At 40.4% G+C, this 23,311-nt stretch overlaps 1 protein-coding gene across 1 annotated transcript in view; it reads right to left on the bottom strand.

The window, feature by feature from the left end:
- Positions 1 to 23,311, bottom strand: part of SPON1 (spondin 1) — a gene marked incomplete at its 3' end in the record, with an annotated part of 287,249 nt that overhangs the window by 187,069 nt on the left and 76,869 nt on the right. Inside the window, exon 3 of the mRNA XM_081240471.1 lies at positions 13,151 to 13,284. Within this exon, the coding sequence (XP_081096597.1) occupies positions 13,151 to 13,284 (134 nt within the window). The remainder of the gene's footprint in view (positions 1 to 13,150; positions 13,285 to 23,311) is intronic.

The following is a 23,311-nucleotide window of genomic DNA, read 5'->3' on the forward strand; positions in this document are numbered from 1 at the left end:
AGTGAGTGTGGGAGAACCTGGCTGCCGTTCCCGGGGCTCTGCTCTCACTGGTTTCCTGATTCCACAGCCACAAGACAAGACTCAGCCCTGCAGCTTTCATCTGGGGTTGCAGCCCAGTCACCCATCATTCACCACTCCCTGATTTTTCTTCTGCACTATGGAAGGCTCTTCTGGGTCGCGGGGACTCTTGTTCAGAGTCTGGGTGTAATTATCACAAAACAGTCTCTGACTTTAGGGAAAAAAAATAAATAAATGGACTTTGGACGATGTAAGGAGATGATAGCTAACCAGTCCTGCACCCAGAACTGCACTTAGAGCAATTCTGATGTCACTGTTAATCATGCCGATTTATGTTTTGAAAGGAAACCAAATGATGAATATAATGATTATTCCTGTTTCTGCTTCCCCCTCTCTTTCTCCTCAAAAACTGGCAATAACATTAAAGTCAAATTAAACATCTGTTTGAAAAATAAGCTGGAGTGCTGATGACAGCTGTGCTGGACTTACAAATGCACCACAGCTGTCAAACTCTAAATTAACAATGATTTTCATTTATGAATAGTATAGAACTAAGATATTATGGAGCTTTTTCTTCTCTACTTTCCTGGCTTCCAGGGGCTGTTAAATGCAAAATGTTGGGGAAATGCCCAAGGGCAAATGTAGCTGAAATCAGACCACAATGATTAATAATGGAAGGAGTGAGGGACATTCTTTCTTCTTACTTAATCTCATTTCTTCACTGGCTTTAGTTTGGGTAGTCTCTGTGGCAAGCAGGCTTGCAGGAAGGCAAATAGTTCAGGGACAATTCTTTGATTAGTGGTTGCAAATGAATGGTGATGGAGCTGTGAGCACCTCTGAAGGAATGTCATTTTCTACAGCACTGAGGACCCTCTGCTCATCTTTCCAGCATCCTTTGGGTCTTCAGTGGACTTCCGCCCATTCTTCTACCAGATGAAGTAATGAATGACCAGGTATATGACTCTGTTACCCTGTGGTTACATACTGGGTATAAAAAGATCTAATCAAGCCATTTTGGTGACAGGATAAAATATGCCAACCTGTTTTACACTTACTTCATGAGATTGGCCAAGACAGCAGAGCAGAAAGAACCTGAGTTCACCTCCTCTCATGGACACACCAAAATCACAACTATTTTCAGAACAACCATCAATGAAAAAGACCAGAACCTACCAGAAAAGACCTTCTACAACTAAAGACATCAAGAAGGAACCAAATGAGATGGGGTAGGAGGGGCGGATTCATGATAGAGTCAAGTCCCATACCCCTGGGTGGGCAGATAATTATACTGGAGAATAATTAAATTGCAGAGGTTCTCCCACAAGAGTGAGAGTTCTGAGCCCCATGTCAGGCTATCAAACCTGCAGGTCCTGGGCTTCCCTGGTGGCGCAGTGGTTGAGAATCTGTCTGCTAATGCAGGGGACACAGGTTCGAGCCCTGGTCTGGGAAGATCCCACATGCCGCAGAGCGGCTAGGCCCGTGAGCCACAACTACTGAGCCTGCGCGTCTGGAGCCTGTGCTCCGCAACAAGAGAGGCCGCGACAGTGAGAGGCCCGTGCACTGTGATGAAGAGTGGCCCCCGCTTGCCACAACTAGAGAAAGCCCTGGCACAGAAATGGAGACCCAACACAGCCAAAAATAAAAATAAATTAATTAAAAAGGCTCAACATTTACAAAAAAAAAAAAACCTGCGGGTCCTGCACTGAGATGAGCCCCCAGAGCCTTTGGCTTTGAAGGTCAGTGGCGTTTGATTTCAGGAGTCCCGAGGGACTGGGGGAAACAGAGACTCCAGTCTTAAAGTGAGCACACAAAATATCATGAGCTCTAGGTCCCAGGGCAAAAGCAGTAATTTGATAGGGTCCTGGGCCAGCCCTACCTGCTGGTTTTGGAGTGTCTCCTGGAGGGGGTGGAGGAAGGGTGTGGCTCACCCTGGGGACATAGACACTGGCAGTAGCCATTCTTGGGAGCTACTTCTACCATGTGGATGCTGGTGCTGGTCGACGCTGGTGCTGGCGGGCGCCATTTTGAAAATCTCCCTCCAGCTCATTAGTGCCAAGACCTGGCCTCACCCAATAGCCTGTAGGCTCTGGTGCTGGGATGCCTCAGGCCAAGCAACTAACTGGGACCGACACACACACACACACACACACAGCCCGACCCATCAGCAGGCAAGCTGCCTAAAGACTTCCTGAGCCCACAGCTGCCTCTGGACATGGCCCTGCCCACCAGAGGGCCCAGGATCCAGCTCCATCCATTGGTGGGTAGACACCAGTCCCAGAATCCCCTGGGCCCTGGCCCTGCCCTTAGGAAGACTGCACTAGCCTCTAGGCCAGCCTCATCCACCAGGGGACAGACACCAGATGCAAGAAAACCACAATCCTGCAGTCTGAGGACCCAGCCTGTAGCAGGCCAGACCCAGCCCTGGGTCTAGCAGGCCAATACACTTACTTCATGACCCTGAGAGACAAAGTAGGTGTGGAAACATCTCTTTGTCCTTTTCTACCCTTGTCCCAGGGTTGTCACTGTCCTACCCAGGGAAGGGGTGAGGCTCAGGAGTGGAGGAACACATCTACTATATATTCCCTGGTTAAAAAAATATGTATATGGATTGAAAAGTTAATGTAGATATGATACCATCTGATGATTTTTCATTGTTGCATTTTTACCCTGTGACCATTTCATGTCAAAAATGTCCCGGGGCAAACAAATTGTGGTATATACATGTAATGCAATATTATTCAGATATAAAAAGGAATGAAGTATCAATACATGCTATAACATAGATGAACCTCAAAAACATGGTAAGTGAAAAAAGTCAGATGCAAAAGATCACATACTGTATGATTCCATTAATATGAAATATCAATAATAGGTAAATCCGTAGAGACAGAATGCAGATTGGTGGTTGCTAGGGGCTGCAGGGAGAGGAAAATGGGGTTCCTGCTTATGAGTAAAGGGTTTTACTTTGGAGCAATGGAAATATTTTGGAACTAGACAGAGGTGGTGGTTGCACAACATTGTGAATGTACTAAATGCTACCAAATTGATGGCTTTAAACTGGTTAATTTCATGTTATATGAATTTAATTCCAATTTTTAAAATGTCCACAGGATCTAAACATCATGTTTTGATCCCACCACGATCAGGGCCTGGAATATCTTGGCAATCCCGGCTCCATCACTGGGATAGGACTGGGACTGGTTTTGCTGCCAGGGCTCTGGGTCCTTGTGCATGACTGGGATGGGCCATTCACTCGCACATGCCCACCGAGTTGTGGTCACACCGCTGCCCCTTGCAGTGTGGGTTTCAGTGTTCCATCTGAGCCTCAGTTTCCTGCTGTGCCTGGAGTGCCTCCACAGCACATACTTCCTTTTAATTCTTCCCAATTTTCTCCCCAGGGGTTGGATCCTACACCTGGGACTCCAGCTGCTGAATGAAACTCTGCCGCCATTGGACTGCTGCCTTGGAACTATGCCACTGCCAGCCTCCCAGGAAGCCCCGGCATCTGGATTCCACCTGTTGGATGACATGTCTTAGAGTATCTAAGTCTTCCTGAACCAAGCACATGCTGCCCTTTTAACCATGGTCTTGGTTTCTCCAACTGCTCTCACAAAACCAGCCTCTTCTACTGGTCTGGGGTTTCCCACCCCCTTTTCTGTAGATTCCTTGCTTCCACCCCTAGTTAGCATTGCTGAGGTTCTAGCCAGCCTCAAGGGAGAGCCACCCTGACTTATGACAAAGGAGCCTGTGGTTCTTCTCAATACTTAATGCCAGAAAAATTGCAGGGTAAGCTGCACTTCAGCCACATCAGATCCTTCTAATCCTGCCAGCATCCTCTAAATCATACACAGAGTCATCAGATGTGGGTTTTCTGTGTTATTTCCTTCCAAGATAAAAAGAGTTGGTGAGCTCCACGAAGTTACAAAATCTTATGAGTTCTGGCTAATCTCTCCTAATACTCATCTCTATCCTCACTAAAAAGTCTTTCTCTTGCCAGGTCCTTGGGTTTGTTTTCCATTTTCTAAAGGACATTTAGTTTCCTTGCCTCCCCGACCCAGGCAGTCCCCTGCCTCTCCAGGCTTCACAGACCAAGTGAGGCAGAAGGTGAGGGTGTGCGGGTCAGTGTAGCTTAGTGGTGATTAGTTAACAACAAGGGCTTTGGAGTCAAGTGCAAGTGGGTGTAAGACCCAGCTCCATCACTAAACTGCTTTATTACCCTGAATACAAACTCTCTAAACCTCAGTTTTCTCATCAAGAAAATGGGAAGAGTATAGTGAAGACCCTACAGGTCTTTTATGAAGATTTAAGTAAAATAAGGCTTGCAATGCACCTAGCATAGTTCTTGGCAATAAATGTAAGCTACTTAGACTACTCTTCATACTAACTGATGCATTGAGCATCTCTATACGTCTCTTCATATCCTCTAATCCCAACTCTGATTCCATCCACTGTTGCTATGAGCAGCTCTGTCCACTGTAATTAGATGATACACACCTTGTCTGTGTGGTTACCTCTTGCTTCTTGTCCCAGAGCTTCTCTTGATGCTGCAGTACATGTTCAGAACCTGATGAACATTCACACACGTGCAGCCCAGAGTGCAGGGGCGTTAATGCCTGTGGGGCTACCCTTGATCAATGGAGGATGAAAACCAATGGATAATGGCTTCCCCCTTCATTCCTGGGCATGCTGCTCTGAGACACATGTTATATGGCTTCTCCAGAGGTCCCAGCAGGGGCAAGCATCGACTGCTTATGGTGATGACCAGGTCAATAACTGCCCACTGCCCCCACCTTCTCCCTGGGATCACTCCCCAAATAAACTCCCTGCACCCAAGCCTTTGTCTAAGCTGGGATTTTAGGAGAACCCAGGCCAGGAATCAGCAGTTATTGAGTTCCTGGCACCGGGGTATACATTACAGCAGGGGTCAGTACATTTTTTTCTATAAGGTGCCAGATAAAAAATATTTTAGACTTTGTAGGCTATAAGGTCTCTATTGCAACTTCTCAATTCTGCTGCTGTAGCGTGAAAGGGGCCCTAAACAATCCATAAATGAATGAACCTGGTTGTGTTCCAATGAAACCTTCCTTATAAAAACAGGCAGTGGGCCAGATGTGGCCCACAGACTGTGGTTTGCCAACCCCTATATTAGGGCCACACAGATGAGGAAACTTGATCCCCTCCTCCATGAAGCTTGCAGTCTTGGGTGGGAGGAGGAGCACCTACAAATGAGGCTGCAAAGGTGTCTGCAAACATCACTAAGGACCTTGGACCCCATGCTAAGGAATTTTGGCTTTATTCTTTGGTGACGGGGAACACTGAATACGTTCTCAGATCTAGTAGCAGCTGCAGCTGGGAACAGGTTATTTCATGTGCAAGAAATGAATTGCTCGTTTTTAATATTTCTGTGAATCCCAGTCCTGCCAGAGGGCTGCCTCCCCTGCAATCCATGACCAAACTTCCCATCAAGTTCCCTTATCTGTTACCCTTGAGGCCAGAGGTATCTCAGAATTCAGAATATTTTTGGATTTCAGAAAGGTAACACAGGGTACTTTCCATATATTTTGTAATATCCCCATCAGGGTCTGCGGCAGCATCAAACACATTAATATTTATACTAAAAAATATAAATAACTTCAAGTCAGTTCAAGGCAGGTTTGGGTCCTAAATGAGTTAAGAAAATATCTTTTGGATTTTAGAGCTTTTTGGGTTTCAGAAATGCAGATGAAGGACTGTGGACTTGATTTGTTTTGTGTTTCACCCCTAGACTGTGACATTCTCAGAGACAGTCTCTGAACCCTCATTGACTGCATGCAGTAGGTGCTCCATAAATGTTATCAAGAGAGTGAGCAGACAAGAATGGCAAGAGAACATTGTTGATGGAGGGATTCAGTGGAAGAAGAGGCTGGTCAGAGACTCTGGTAAAGGACATAGGGAGACTTAAATGCTCTGATCAGGATTCTGGACTTGATCTGGAAGGTGATGGAGAGCCCCCTTCAAGTTCGTTATGTAAGCAGTGTGACTCAGCTGCGTATGAGGACAGCATTTCTTATACCAGTAAGAGGCAGAATCACAGGGCAAGGAACTAGTGTGAGCAGTACAAGGTTCCTGCAATAGTGAGGCAAGAAGTGCCTGTGAATAAGGCAGTGAATGTAAAGCAACTGAGAGAAGGAAGAGGCAGTTATGGCAACTAATCATGTTGGGGGAGAAGGAGAAGTTGCAGGTGAACTTGACCTGCCTGAGATGGTAGAGTACAGTAGTACTAAGATCACAGACTCCGGAACCCAGATGCTTCTCTGTTTAAATCCCAGCTCTGTCACTTACCCTGTGACCTTGGGGAAGTTACTTAACCTCTCTGTGCCTTAGCATCCTCTTTGGTATCCACTTCATAGGGTTGCTCTGGGGATTAAACGAGTATTGATAATGCACCTAGAACAGGGCTTGGCTCTGGGCTATTATCACTGCCTGCAGCCAATCATTGTTTCATAAGGTTGAATTCCCCAAATGATTCACCAAGTGACTATCTCCTCCAGGGTAAGGCAACCCACATCTCAAACCCTCCCAAGAAGTGACAAGTGGGTGTCAGAAGTCTAGTAATAAATGTATGTAATGAAGGTATGGAAAGACAAGATCACTTCAAGGGACAAAACTTTTATCAGACTTAAGGGGATAGGACTTCCCTCTGATGGGGTCTGTAAACATCTGTTCTATTCACAGAGGCTTTTTCTTTCAAGCAGTCACCACTTTGCTGTAACAGTTTGCAGCGTTGAAGCATGCCACGGAAACTTTAAGTGCTGGGTCGTTCAATTGTAGGGAGAAGGCTATAAGGAGGGATGTCTTAAAAGCCTGTAATTTAGAAATGTTCAAATCTTTGCATCCAAATGGAAAATGGAAATGGTGTCAGGTTTGTGCCAAAAGGAAAGTTGTAATTGCTACGTGCTTCCCTTCCCAGCCCTCCTGGGCAAAAGAACATAACCAGCTACGTGGGCTTCAGAGCTGTCATCTACAGATATTTAGCAGACTCTGCAGCTTACACTACCAGTCTGCCTTCTCCCAGGAATATTACCCAAACACAGCAACACAAATGCCCATTTTTGAAAGTGAGGGCTCTGCAACAAAGTTAGTGTCTCCCCTTTCATCTTTCCTGGAATTTGCTGCCAGATGTAAGCATCCAGACTAACTTTTTAGTGAATCTTCCTTCTAGCATGTCAGTCCACTGTTTAATCCACTAATGGCTCCCTTGTTCCTCTTGAATCAAGTTCAACCTCTTCATCCTGACATTGGAGAACGTGCATGATTTAGCAATGGATTTCGGCCCCCAATGACCTTCTAATCTCACCAAGTCTGTCTGTTTACTGTCTCCCAGTGCCGCCATATTTACTCTCACCTCTAAGTTCTCACGTTAGTTTCACTCTGTTCACTCCCTTCACCTGGAATGACCTCTTCCCTTCTGTCCCTTTATCCACACCCTACAACTGCCTTCAAGATACAAACTAACCTTTCTAAGGAGCTCTGGTGCTCCCAATATCACATTCTTTATTCATCTACTTTCTGACTAACCATGTTTAATTTGTCCCCAGTTCATGTCTGTCTCGGGTTGGCTAAGTTTTGCATACGTATTTTTATTTACACCACAACTAGACTTCAGGAAAGTGTCTTGAAAGTCAGGATCCTTGTTTATACTCTGAGTCTTTCTCAGTGATGGTCAACTATGGACACATGGAATACTGGTTGTGATTGGTTTCTCCAATACCACCTTCCACAAGAAAAAGAAGGAAACTTTCTCATCTAGATAAAGGGTATTTCTCAACTTGAATCAAGGCATCAGTTTGATACCTGTACTTCCTGTTATACTTAAAAGTGAATTATAAGAGTATTCCCATTAAAATCAGGAATAAGCATGAATACCACTATTTAATATTGTACTAGAAGTGATAGATAATAAACTAAAATATGAAAAAGATACAAAGGTATATTTATTCATTATTTCCCCCCAAAATGAAAAATAAGCATTAGAACTATCAAGAGAGTTCAGCACTGTCTAAACTCAAACTCAAGGTACAAGAATCAATAGCTTTCCTAAACACAAGCAATCAATGATTAGAAACTTTAACAGGAAAAAAGAGCCCATTCACAAAAGTAATAAAAGTATAAAATACCTGTGAGGGGAAAAAAAGCCTCACAAGAATGTTTAATTCAAATGAGGAAAAATTACATGACTTTCCTGAAGGACATAAAAGACCTGAAGAGGGGATATTCCATATTTCTAACTGGGAAAACACATTGTAGGTTGCTACAATATAAACACATATTGTAGGGTTTGCAACACCATTCAAAATCCCAATATAAGTTTTTATTAAACACAACAAACTCATTCTATGATTCATCTGGAATTATGAATCTGCTTGAATGGCCATGAACATTTTGAACCAGAAGATTAATGAGCGACGACTTGCTATCAAAACATAAAATAAAATTATGCTATAAAATGGTGTGGGTTTTGTGCAGGGATAAAAAGATCAACAGAACAGAACAGACATGTATAAAAATTTTATATTTGTTAAAGTAGCATTTCAAACAATAAGGGAAAGGACAGTATTTGATAAATGGATGTGAAACAACTACCTAGCCATTTTGAGAAAAATAGGTAGATTTTCATTTCCCAGCTGTGCTGGACAGCTCTGGTCTGTCCCTCCAGCTACTTTCTTCAACCTTCTGTACCCTGTTCTTTGCAGGAGAGGAGAATCTGTGTGAACTCTATCAACGAGGCTTCGTTGTCCTCGTGGTTGGAGTCAAGGTCAAAAGGGAGAATCGACAGGGAATCAAGACTGGGATCCCTGTGGGTCACCTCAGGCTAGTAGCTTCCCTTAACTGAAGTTCTCAGCCCCTGGGAGGTGGTGGTCTTCTCTGCCCCGTCCTCTGCACACTCCTTTCGCCCCTTCAGACATGGGTGCTAAAGGCTCCTCTCACTTTTATTTTGGCCACACCATCATAATCAGACCCCTGATTCAATGACCCTTTGGCACCTCATGCGGAGCATGCCATCTATTTTTTTCTTCAGGCTTACTGATACCATATTATTCACAAAATTAAATTCCAGGAAGATTAAAGACCTAAATTTATTTTTAAACCTATAAAAATATTAACAATATGGGAATATGTTTATAACCTTGGGTGTAGGAAGTTTATTTTAGACAAGATACAAATCAAAATTCATAAGAGGAAGGATGGATACATTTGACTAAAACAAAATTTCAAATTTTTGGATGATTAGATACTCATAAGCAAAGTTAAGAGAAAGATGGAGAGGAATATTTGAAATTTATAACAAAGTGTTATTATCTGTACCATATAAGGATCAATTTTAAACATAAATATATTTTAAATATATTAAATTATATATTTACATATGTTTATATATAAAATATATTTCATACATATAATATACACATATATTTTATATATAAATATATGGAAATATATAAACATCAATTTTTAAAAGAAACATTACTGGAATAATGGACAAGAATATGAATGGGCCATTTACAAAGAAGAAATAAAAATGGAATAAATATTTGAAAAGATTCTTAATATTACTAGTAATCAGGAAAATATAAATTACCACAAGACACCATTTTTAACCATCAGATGGGCAGAACTTTAAAGAATGATAAACATCAAGAGCTGTTGAGGAACTTCCCTGGTGGTCCAGTGGCTAAGACTCCACACTCCCAATGCAGGGGGCCCGGGTTCAATCCCTGGTCAGGGAACTAGATCCCACATGCCACAACTAAGAGTTCACATGCTGCAACTAAAGATCCCACATGCCACAACTAAAGATCCCACATGCCACAACTAAGACCTGGTGTAGCCAAATTAAAAAAAAAAAAAGTTGTTGAGCAAGTAAGGAAACAGGCTCTCTTGTTCACAGTCAGGGAGAGTGTTTAAATTGGCAAGCTTTTTGGAGGAAAATCTGGCAGTGTCTATTAAAATTATAAATGTCCATCCCTTATGATCCTACTTCTTGGCAGCTACCATGGATAAAAACTTGCATATTTGCTCAAAGAGGTATGTATAAGGATGTTTATTATAGCATTATTGGTAATAGTAAAAAACTGGAAACAATCTAAATGTCCATCAACTGTGGAATAACTAACACATTTGCACAGTAGATTATATGCAAAAGTTTAAAAAAAGAGATAGATCCATATGTTCTGACCTGGAAATATCTCTAATACCTTTTATTTAGTGAAAACCCATTTAATTTCAGGACATCACATAGATCATGATACCATTTGTGTAAAGGGTACTTGTTATGTTTTTTTATATGCATATAAACTCGCAGATAAAAGTCTAACAAATACACGCCAAATTGATATCTATTGCTACTTTGGGGTAGAAGACTTTGGGATTTATTGGGAGAAATGTCAGTGATTTTTCACTTTTTTTGTATTCTTTATTTTTCTGTATTTCACTATTTTCTGTATTGTTTGAAATTTTACAATGTGAATGTATTTACATCTTACCTATAAAATGATTTCTTTAGTGAATAATTATAGATTACATTTAATTCCTTCAGAAAAAGATAAAAGAAAGGAAGAACATGGGGCTTTAGCATTAAATGGAAGTATGACTTCAAGAAACTTGCCTAATTCACTGGGACTTGTCTCCTCCTGCATAAAAGGGGGAAGTTTGTTGTGAAGATTAAATTAGACAAAGCCCGCTAGATGTGCAGCTGACTTCATGGTAGACAGTACTGGTTGTCCCTTTCTTTCTCCTCTATTTGGCCTGTGAGAACCTTGAGGGCCAAGATCTTAACTTCAGTTGCCTGTACACTGTGGACATCTGTGCAAATAGAAGCTCAGTTACATTTACTGAAAGAATGAGTGACTGAACAAGCCACATTTGTTTACTGTTAATGGATAAACATATGTTCACATATGTTCACTGTTAACGGTAAACAAGAGATGCCTTTTTGGTTTCCACCAGGAAGATCAAAGGCTTCTGGTTTGTGAGAACAACAGTCAAAGAAAACCAGAGATCTACACCAAAGGGATAAGGGTTTTAGAGAAGGAAGACTCATCACGCAGACCTGATATTGGAGAGCCCCTCTGTGGAGTGACAGGGCTGCCACGGGCGGGGGTGTGGGTACTGGAAAGCCAAGCTGAGAACCCCATCTCCAGGCTGAGAGACTGAATATACTAATGGACAAAGGCCAGGCTGTATATGACAGTGACAATAGAAATCTGACCCCCAACCTCTGCAGTAAATGGCCTGGGAAGCCAAACCACAACGTCTGCAGCCATTAGTCCAGAGCAGTTAGGACTTGGGCAATGATGTCAACTGTCTAATTCTTGCCCCACTGCCTCCTCTATTTCCATCTCAGGACCATCCAGAGAAAGCCTAATATGCTCTCCAAACCAATCACATCAGATGCTCCATTTCTAGTTAGCCTGCTCTCAGCTTCCCCATGCCAACAATCTCCAGTCAGAAAATACCCAAAATCTTCTCTTAATTTTCACTGTAAAGCTTTCCCACTCCTCTGCCTGCCTCTGAGTCTCTGTCAAATGCTAGTGATGGCAGCTGACTTCCTTGCTACATAGCAAGCTCTGAATAAATAGCCTCTTTTCTCAGTTCAGTGGTCTTCGTTTATTCCCACAAGGCCTTCTCCCACACTGCAACTAGATACTAGATACATGTTATATATTGGGATTTATACTTATACATAAATTCTACTTCTAAATTTAAAACAAATCACCAATGTAGATTAGTGCCAAAAGCCAAACTTCCCAAGGAATCTGAGGAAGGATGCTCAGCTTGCATTAAACTAAGAAAAAAATAAATGATGTCCATACAGATGGCAGCAAAAAGAGGCCAAAGACAAGACTGAGCCTGGACAATGGACAGAGGTTTCCAGAAATCTCTGCAAGCTTTTTTTTTCTCCCATAAGCCAGGCACAGCTGGATCCATAAACTGCAGGGACTGGAGAGCCTAGGTGGAATGCCTCCTTATCAGTCTCTCCTCAGGGCTGGGCTGTAGTTCTAAGTCTTTAGAAATGTCCACCTGCCACAGGTTCAGACAAATGAACCAAACATATACATAAGGCCTTAGGGGATTTAAAGAAGTAGAAGATGGTTGGGAAGTTCCCAGCCCCTAACTCCAGGGAAAAGGGTTTCTTGGATGCTGGCATTGGAGCCTTGCCTATCTACCTATGACTATTTGCCTGTCTGAAATCCTAAAATTCCCAGCAGCACTCTATAGAGCCTTAAAATGTATTTAAAACAGGTTATAGCCACATTTCTCAAACTACTTAATGTTAATAGATGTCTCAGCAAAAAAGGAGCTTTGCAGTCAAGTTTGGGAAATGCTGGGTGAAACCAAGTTAAACAGACTTCTTTTTCGCAGGACTTTGCAAAACATTCAATATGCTAATGTATGTTGTGAATCTCCAAGAAGGAGATATATACCATACAGCATTTTCCAAAGTTATTTAACCATAGAAATTGATTTCCTGCCCACCTATTTACATCTCCCTGAACATCATTCTATAACATACAATTTTGGAAGCACAGGTTTGAGATAATGCTACCTTTCAGGGGAAAACCATTGGCTGGCTCATACCTCTCATCATCTATTGTAACTCACCAAGATGAGGATCAAGATGCCCCATAGGAAGTGGTGCAAGAGGGCAATTTTGATGGGAGAAGGAAGAAGACAGGATCATAAAGTGGAGCCTGGGGCCAACGGAGGTTACAGTCAGGTCTCAGGTCAGCCTAGCACAGCTTAAGGATAGGGGGTGTATTCAAGATGGAGGAAGCCAAAAATTATCCTCGCCCAGGTCATAATTTTTCTTGACCAGCCATAGGATCATTATCTCTAGGAAGATAGAGAGTAACCAGCAGATCATTGTATGGGAAGAAAATAGAGATTCAGGTGATTGATTCTTTTCATAGCGCTTTACAAAAGACCGCCCATAGTCCTGTTTTAGAGTCAAGATAAGGGAGGGCAGAGAGATGATACAGTTTGTCTGATGCCCCAATAAAGGCACTTTTCCTTCTGCAACCGCACCACGGAGACTTCGAGAGAGCACAGGAAAGGGGAGTGAAGTGTTCCAAGGATTCCCTTGTTCACTTACTTTAGAATCACACAGCCGGTTCCTGCAGGTGGCGCTATCCAGAACACCTGGATCCGCGTCCTCCTCCGTGGGGTGCTTTCGGTGACCGCAACGGGGCAATTACTCATAAACTGTGTTTCTTCTTCATCTATGATCTGTGAAAAACCAGTGAAAAATAAACACATTAAAATGCAATGTCACTTTGGGAAGTTTCCGTGTTGACACTTCCTTAATTTTATTTTTAAATCTGTAATTTTCTGTTAGTAGTTCTACATCCCCAAGACACCAGAATAGTGCCTGGCATAGAGGCCCACTTAATGCTTGTTGAATTAACGTAAGGGCAAGGATGTAGTACCTGTTCTCCGCTCTCTGGGACCAGGATCTTATGTCAGCACTTTGAGGGACAGGCCACTAGGTGTTGATCTTGCTCATTTCACTACAACAACCTGTGTCCCACTTCAGGGAAGGAGGAGGGTGGGGGAGAGATAATCCAAAGCAAACACTATATACCTAGACGTTGTGATTCAATTTTATAGCTTGAAATTAAAATGTTAAAAGAAAACCCCCCTTTGGAGTAAGTATACCAAAGTACATAAAGTCGCCCAGCTCTATAGCACTGTTTACTCCTGCAGCCTCTCCTTTCTTAATTTGTGCCTTATACTGGTGTTCTCCCAAGTTAACCATCCAGATTTCCTATGACACTGCAAAAAAGCTGGTAGCCATTCCCATTCCACAAGGCTGTGTTCACCATTTCTCCTGCTTGCTTCTGGGTCTGCAGCCAGGACTTGCCTATCCCTCTCATAGAACCACAGATTGTTAGACCTGAACGGATCTTTTGGGGGAAATCATCTAAATCCAATGGGTCTTAAGTGCCAACTCCAACTGATTGGTAGTAGCTGTGTCATGAGTGGTGTTACTAACATTAACAGAAAACATTTATTGGGTGTTTAGTGTAGGCTAGGTACTAAGCTAAGTGCTTTATATGAATTACTCATTTAATTTTCAAATACAATTTAATGAGATCATTATATCCATATTGTATTTATTTTATTTAAAACGTTTTTTAATTCCTCTTTTTTTTTAGGAAAGCAGGTAAAAAATTAAGTCACATCATATACTTTCATCACTGTGCAAAGGCAACGTTTTGTTTATCTCTATATTCTTTATACGTCTCTCATTTCCTTCCTTTGTTTACCGCTCACTCCTAAGTATTTAATATATGTCCTTCTGAATATCTATATCTACACATATACATATATTACATAGATAAGTGTGTGTATAATTTACTTGAAGTTACATACAGTTGTTTTGTATTTTAATATTTTTTTCACTTAATCTTATAATTTTGAGATATGTCAATGTTACTACATGAGAATGTAACACTGCTACTGACTGCTGCTTAGTACACTCCACTGCATGCATAGACCACATTTTACTTATTCTCCCAGTGAGGAGCACTTAACTGACTCCTAGCTCTTTGCCTCGACAAACATTGCTGTAATACAAATCCTCATGCTGCTCTGCTTATGAACCTACCTGAAAGTTTCTCAGCAATATAAACCATGTCGTGGGACTGCTTGGTTGTGAGGTTGCGGGTATAATCATATTAATTTCACTAAGTAGTTCCAGATTGTTCTGCAAAATGGCTTTACTTACTTTCATTCTATAAGCTATGCATAACTGTTCCCATTTCCCCATATCCTCACTAGTACTTGTGATTATTGGACTTTCTAATTGTTTCCAATCTGATGGATGTAAAGTAGTATCTTGTTTTCATTTAATACTAGCAAATTTGAGCATCTCTTCATAAATTTATCATGTTTCTCTTGTAAATTGCCTACTCAAAATATTTACCGGTGGATTTTTCTTTTTCTTGTCTATTTGTAGGACTTTCCAGATATGAAATGCTCATCATTTACAAATATCTTTCTGTCACCCAGACGTTCATCTTATCTTTAGAATTCTTCAATAATTTCCATCTAATCAAATTGATCAATTTCTCTCCTATGGCTTGTATTTTTTTGGTCTTGCTAAAAACACTGAGATCACAAAGATATTCTCTAGTACTTTCTTCCATTAGCTTTATAATTTTATTTTCACATTTAGGCCTTCAATCCATTTAGAATTTACTTTTTAATGTGATGGAGTAGGGATCCAACTCGATTTTCTCCATACTGTGAGCTACTTCAAAACAAATTAGTAAACAGATTTTTTTAGAGCAGTTTTACACTCACAACAAAATTGAGCAGAAAGTATAGAGAGTTCCCATATACCCCCTGTTCCCACACATGCACAACCTTCCCCATTATCAACATCAGGCATCAGAGTGGTACATTTGTTACAACTAATAATCCTACAGAAACCTACACTGACACATCATCACCCAAAGTCCACAGTTTACATTAGAGTTCACTCTTGGTATTGCATATTCTATGGGATTTTGACAAAGGTATAATACTATGCATCCACCATTGTAGTATTGTACTGAGCAGTTTCACTGTCTTAAAAAATCCTCTGCTCTGCCGATTCATCCCTCCCTCCCCACAACCCCTGGCAATCATCAAGCTTTTGTTGTAATTGCTTATTAGTTCCCTGAGGTTTTTTGTCGATTCAGCTTTTCCTATGTAGACAACCATGTCATCTGTAAACAAAGACGGCTTTATTTCTTCCTTCCCAATCTGTATATCTTTTATTTCCTTATCTTGTCTTGTTGTATTAGCTAGGACATCCAGTATGATGTTGAAAAGTAGTGGTGAGAGGGGACATCCTTGCCTTGTTCTTGATCTTTGCAGCAAAGTCTTAAGTTTCCTACCAGTAAGTATGATGTTGTGTAGGTTTTTTGTACGCTCTTTACCAAGTTAAGGACCTTTATCTCTATTCATAGTTTGCTGCGAGTTTTTATCATGAATGGGTGTTGGATTCTGTCAAATGCTTTTTCTGCATCTATTTATATGATCATGTGATTGTTCTTCTTTTACCTGTTGATGTGATAGATTACATTAATTGATTTTCAAATGCTGAACCAGCCTTGCATGACTGGGATAAATCCCACTTGGTTATGGTGTCTATTCTTTTTATACACTGTTGCATTTGATTTGCTAATATTTTGTAGAGGAATTTTACATCTATGTTCATGAGAGATATGGATTTGCAGTTTTCCTTTCTTTGCAATGTCTTTGTCTACTTTTGGTAATAGGGTGGTGCTGGCCTCATAGAACGAGTTAGGAAGTAGAGAATCGGTATAATTTCTTCCTTAAATGTTTGGCAGAATTCACCAGTGAACCCATCTCGGTCTGGTTCTTTCTGTTTTGGAAGGATATTAATTATTGATTCAATTTCTTTAAAAGATATAGGCCTATTCATATTTTCTATTCCTTATTGTGTGAGTTTTGATAGATTGTGTCTTTCAAGGAATTGGTCCATTTCATCTAGGTTATCAAATTTGTGAGCATAGAGTTGTTTGTAATATTCCTTATTATTCCTTTAGTGTCCATGGGATCTGTAGTGATGTCCCTTCTTTCATTTCTGATATTAGTAACTTGTGTCTCCTCTTTTTTTTTTTTCAGTTAGCCTGGCTAAGGGCTTATCAATCTTACTGATCTTTTCAAAGAACCAGCTCTTGGTTTTATTGATTTTCTCTATTGATTTCTTTCTTTTTTCAGTTTCATTGATTTCTGCTCCAATTTTTATTATTTTTCCTGTTTATTTTAGATATTATTTGCTTTTCTTTTTCTAGCTTCCTAAAGTAGATTAGATTATTGATTTAAAGTTTTTCTTCTTTTCTAATATGTACATTCAATGCTATAAATTTCCCTTAAGTGCTGCTTTCATTGCATCGCACAAATTTTGATAAGTTGTATTTTCATTTTCATTTAGTTCACAGTATTTTAAAATTTCTTTTGAAATTCCTTCTTTGACCCATGTGTTGGTTAGAAATGTGTTGTTTAACCTCTAACTATTTGGGGATTTTCCAGCTATCTTTCTATGATTGATTTCTAGTTTAATTCTATTGTGGTGTGAGAGCAGATATTGTATAATTTCTACCTTTTTAAATTTGTTAAGGTGTATTTTATGACCCAGAATATGATCCATCTTGTTGAATGTTCCATGTGAGCTTGAGAAGAATGTGTAATCTGCTGTTGTTGAATGTAGTCTATAGATGCCAGTTAGATCCAGCTGATTGATGGCACTGCTGAGTTGAACTATGTCCTTACCGATTTTCTGCCTGCTACATCTGTCCATTTCTGATAGAGGGGAATTGAAGTCTACAACTATGACAATGGATTCATCTATTTCTCCTTGCAGTTCTATAAGTTTTCAGCTCACACATTTTGATGCTCTGTCATTAGGTGCAAACATATTAAGGATTATTACATCTTCTTGGAGTACTGATCCCTTTATCATTATGTAATGCCTCTCTTTATTCCTGATAACTTTCCTTGCTCTGAAGTCCACTCTGCCTGAAATTAATATAGCTATTCCTGCTTTCTTTTGATTAATGTTAACATTGTATATCTTTCTCATCATCCTGCTTTTAATCTACTGATATATGTCTTTATATTTAAAGTGTGTTTCTTATAGACAACATATAAGGGTCTTGTCTTTGATTCACTGACAATCTTTTAATTGATCTGTTTAGACCACGGATGTTTAAAGTGATTATTGATACAGGCAGATTAATATTTACCATATTTGTTGCCTTGTTCTTTGTTCCTATTTCTGCCTTTCACACTTTTTTTGTCGTTTTGGTTCTAATTGAGAATTTTATATGATTCTATCTATTTGTTTTCCTTTCTTAGCGTATCAATTATACTTTTTTTTTTTTGGCTTTTTAAAATGGTTGTCCTGGAGTTTTCAGTATACATTTACAACTAATCCAAGTCTGCCATCAAATAACACTATACTGCTTCAAAGATAGTGCAAGTACCTTATAATAACAAAATATTCCTAATTCCTTCCTCTTTTCCCTTATATCATTGCTGTCATTCATTTCACTTACACATAAACATATATAAGCATATATAGACATAAGCATATATAATTGAATACACTGTTACTATTATTATTTTGAACAAAGTATTATCTGTTAGATCAATTAAGAATAAGAAAAATTAAAAAATTTATTTTACCTTCCTTTATTCCTTCTTTAATACTCTTCCTTTTTTAAATGGAGATCTGACTTTCTGACCTATATTATTTTTCTTCTCTCTAAAGAACTTTTTAAACATTTTTTGCAAGACGGGTCTACTGGTGACAAATTCCCTCAATTTTTGTTTGTCTGAAGAAGTCTCTATATTTTTTTCACTTTTGAAGAATAATTTCACAGGGTATTGAGTTCTAAGTTGGTGGCTTTTTTCTCTCAACACATTAAATATTTCACCCCACTCTCTTCTTGTTTGCATGGTTTCTGAGAAGTTGTATATAATTCTTATCTTTGTTCTTCTGTAGGTAAGGTGTTTTTTTCCTCTGGCTTCTTTCAGGATTTTTTATTTATCTTTAATTTTCTGTAGTTTAAAAATGATATGATTGGATATAGTTTTTTTGGCATTTATCTTTCTTGGTGTTCTCTGAGCTTCCTGGATCTTTGGTTTAGTGTCATATATTAATTTGAGGAAATTCTCAGTCATTATTGTCTCAAGTATTTCTTCTGTTCCTTTCTCCCTTTCTTCTCCTGGTATTCCTATTATGCATATGTTATGTCTTTTATAGTTGTCTCATAGTCCTTGTATATTCTGTTCTGTTTTTTTCAGTCTTTTTTCTTTTGCTTTTCAGTTTTAGTAGTTTTGTTGATATATCCTCAAGCTCAGAGATTCCTCAGCTGTGTCCAATCTACTGATAAGTCCATCAAAGGCATTCTTCATTTCTGTTACAAGGTTTTTGATCTAGCATTTCTTTTTGGTTTTTCCTTAGGATTTCCATCTCTGCTTACATTGCCCATCTGTTCTTACATGCTGTCCACTTTATCCATTAGAGCCCTTAGCATATTAATCATTGTTGTTTCAAATTCCCTGTCTGATAATTCCAACATCCCTGCCATGTCTGGTTCTGATGCTTTCTCTATCTTTTCAGATGTGTTTTTTTTGTTTTTTTTGTTTTTTTACGGTACGAGGACCTCTCACTGTTGTGGCCTCTCCCGTTGCGGAGCACAGGCTCTGGATGCGCAGGCTCAGCGGCCATCGCTCACGGGCCCAGCCGCTCCGCGGCACGTGGGATTTTCCCAGACTGGGGCACGAACCCGTGTCCCCTGCATCGGCAGGCGGACTCTCAACCACTGCGCCACCAGGGAAGCCCAAACATAACTTTTATATGTGCTGAGAAACCAAAACTTTCATGTGACTAGATTTATTGCAATTTTTGCTTTATTGCAGTGGTCTGAAACTTAACCAACAATATCTTTGAAGTATGCCTGTGGTAAGGGGTCAGGGAGAGGAAGTGTTCTATAGTCTTATGATTAGGTCTCCGTCTTTTGGTGACGTGTACCCCTGGACTGTGAATTTCACGTGTGCGTCTCAGTTTCCCCTCACCACTTAGGTGGGACTGGATGGCTGGAGGGGGCTGGAGTTGGGTATTTCCCTTCCCCCAGATAGGCTAGGTTCTGATAAAACTCTAGGAGGTTAGGCTATAGTAAAATAGCTCCTCCTGAGAGCAGACCTTGTTGAGAAGAACAGAATGCCTACTGTATTTAAAACTAGTTCCTTTTCTCCTCCCCTTGCCAGAAGCCCAAAGAGAATTTTTTCTCTGATATTCACTGTGAGGACGTGGTAGATCTCCTGGAGGTGAAGCCCACAAAAGTTATTCCCCTCCCCGCCAATGACTGGGCGCCTCTGGAGTTTCTAACTCTCAGACTTGTCCACACTGAGCCTCAAGCAATCCATCGATTGTAGTTCAGGTTTTCCTACTCTGGCACATGGAAATTTCTGCTCTGTTAAGTTGTGATTCTCTGTATCCTCCTGTCTGCCTCTCCAATTTGGGGGCAGCAATTTGCCCTGTGATCTCATTTCTCTGATGGCTCTAAAAAGAATTGTTGCTTTTTTGGTTTGCTCAGCATTTCACTTGTTAGGATGGAGTGGTGACCTCTAAGCTCCTTACTCGTGGGCCTAGAAGCTAGAAGTCCATACTGTGAGCTACTTTTAACACCACTCAATCCATCTTTCCTCCACTTTGTGATGCCACCTTTCTCATATAAAGAGTGACCATAAAATTTATTGTCCAAACAAGGATGAAAAAGTTTGTTATTAATAATTACAATATTCTGAGACAACTGGCAAAACAGACTTTTCCCGGCAAATGGGGCATATGTATACCAGTTTCCCAAACACATTGTTACTGAGCTTTCTACTCAGGTTCCCATGCACCACCACCATAGCACTGTAATATATTTTAATATCTGGAATGGCAAGTCCTCATTCCTTGCTCTTCTTTATCAACACTGTGTTATCTCTGTGGATCTTTATTTTTTCATATATGGTATAAATACTCTAAAAACTCCCTTGCTTCTCTGTCATTTTATCTTCTTTTTTTAAATTTAATTTTATTTATTTTTTTATACAGCACGTTCTTATTAGTTATCCATTTTATACATATTAGTGTATATATGTCAATCCCAATCTCCCAATTCATTTTATTTTCTTGATGTGATAAAATCCCAGCCACTCACACCTGTGGAGCTCGGTGCTACTGGACAAAGTCATGTGATGAGGCCAATTGTCTCCTATATTAATTGACTCCTAGCCTCAGGTCTGCCCGGCTACATTGCTTTATGTATCTGGCAAACCATTACCTTTCCACTGTCAACAATGATGATTTCAAATCTCCAATCTCTCCAAACTTCCAACATTAATCTCTTCTTTCACTCTTATTGTATTACCTTGCCACTTACTTCACAGAATAAACAGAAGTCAGCAGATTTAAAGTCCTTCACTTTCCCACCTGCCTTCACCCTGTCCTCCTTCATTCTTATTGTAATAGAGGAACCTTACTTCTCTTTCATCTCTGCTCTGTTCCCATCCCTCTTCCTGACTCTAACAATTACCCCTTTTCTCTCCTCCAGGTTCAACTTTTGCCCCAATTGAATCATTCCCATTAATCTTGTAAGCACAGTTGAGTCTTTCCCATTGAAAAATAAAGACACCTTCCGTTAACCCTTCATCCCCCTCCAGATATGGTGTTATCTCTCTTCTCTCCATCACAATCAAATAACTTGAATGAGTTGGCTATACTTCCAGTCTTCACTTCACATCCCAGTCATCTTCATCCCAATCCCAGGTGTTTGGGGTGTACATCACACTATTAAAACAGCTCTAGCTAAGGCCATCAGTGGCTTCTGCAGTGCTTAACCTAATAGATCTACAGTCCTTCTTGAAGCACTCTCCTCCCACAGCTTCTGTGCCGTAGCTCCTTCCTGCCCTCTCCCCACCTCCACTTTCCTGTCCTCTCTCCCTACTTTCTTTGGCTGCTGATCCTCCTCTACTGGCTTCTAAATTTGACATTGCTCAAAGCTCAGTCCTAAGCCCTCTCCTGCTCTGACTTTATTCCCTCTAGGTAGGTGATCTCATTCAACTCACAGCATTAATTGCTACTATGTGTGGATGATTCACAAGTTTACATTTCCAGTCTTGGCCACTTCTCAGAGCTCTAGGCATGCATCTCCAAACTTCTATCTTCTACTTGCACTTCCTCTTGGATGACACATACCTCAAATACACCTTGTCAACAACTAATTTATCTTCCCTCTAACCTGGTCCTGCTCTAATTGTGCAAGTCAGAAACGCCAGGTGTCATGCTTGGCTTTTCTCCCTCTCTCACCCTTCATATCCAAATGCTGTCCATGTTACCTTCCAAATGTCTCTTGAATTCCTACTACCATCCCTACTACTACCATAGACTAATATCCCTACTACTATTGTAGACTAAGCCACATCATTTTAATCTGAACTAATATAAAATTATCCTAACTGGTCTTTGCACATCTTCTCTTGTCTTTCTTCATTTTTTTCTCTATACTGAAAACCAGAGTGATCTTTTAAAAACATGAATATAATCTCCTTCCTTAGAACAATTCAACAGCTTTTCATTGTTTCCAGGATCAACACTGAAATCCTTAAGAGTCAAGTCCCTGCCTTCCCACCTCTCTAGCCTCATACTGTGCCATCTCCTCCCCACCTTGCTTTCTGCACTTGTTTTCTCCTGCAAAAGCCTAGTCAATTCCCTTTTCCTTCTTCCCTCCCTTCCTTCTTCCTCCTTCCTTCCTCCTCTCCCTTCCTCCTCTCCTTCTTCCCTTCCTTCCTTTTCTGCATCTCAGCTCACTCATCCTTCTCATTGAAAAGGCTTCCCTGTCCTCTTTCATTATGGCCATTTCCTCCGTTATGTGTTCTCATATATCCATCCCCCTCCCTTCAGACACTTTAGCCCTCTTTTAATTTTACAAGCATTTGTTTGAGTCCTTGATTAATGTCTACCTCTCTAATAATCTGTAGGCTACACGAGGGCAGACACTACGTCTCTCGCTTTTTTTCTCTTTGTTTCCTCAGCACTTAGCACAGTGCCTGATAGCTAAGAGGTGTGCACTGAAGAACTAGATGTACATGCTCCCTCCCTTTGGTTGTGAGATTGCTGGCTCTGCCTCCTGGCTGCAATATCTGCCTTTATTCCTTATTTAGACAACTCCCTGGAGTTAGACAAAGTCCTTCTGACTTTGGATTTTGTTTTTCTAGATGATTATTAATAGCCTTGATAATAATAATAGCTTGCATTTTTGACCACTTTCTACTGTCTAAGGACTTTACATATATGATTTCCATTTCCTTCCAATAATTAAGCAGTATTAAGCCTATCCTTGGGGAAACTACTGTGATGCAGATGGGTTAAATAACCTGTTCAAATCCCACAGTGGTGGAACAGGGGTTTAACCTCAGCCCTATCTGCTCTAATGCCCGTGCTCTTTCCCCTTTACCACACTCCCTCCTGACAGTGTCATTCCCTTATGTTAGGTAAGAATTTCTCTCTAGCCAAGCTGAGTCCTATGGAACCACCTCCAATGGACCAGCCGACAACTAAACATCCCACTCCAACACACACACACACACACAAGTACTTGGTAAATGTAAATAGTACTTCTGCTTCGTATTTTCTTAAAGGGTACTTAGATTCTCTTCTGCAGCTTTATTGGTGTGAGGGTAGATT

This window comes from Mesoplodon bidens, assembly GCF_964165515.1.
Source record: "Mesoplodon bidens genome assembly, chromosome: 7".
NCBI classification, from domain to species: Eukaryota; Metazoa; Chordata; class Mammalia; order Artiodactyla; family Ziphiidae; genus Mesoplodon; species Mesoplodon bidens.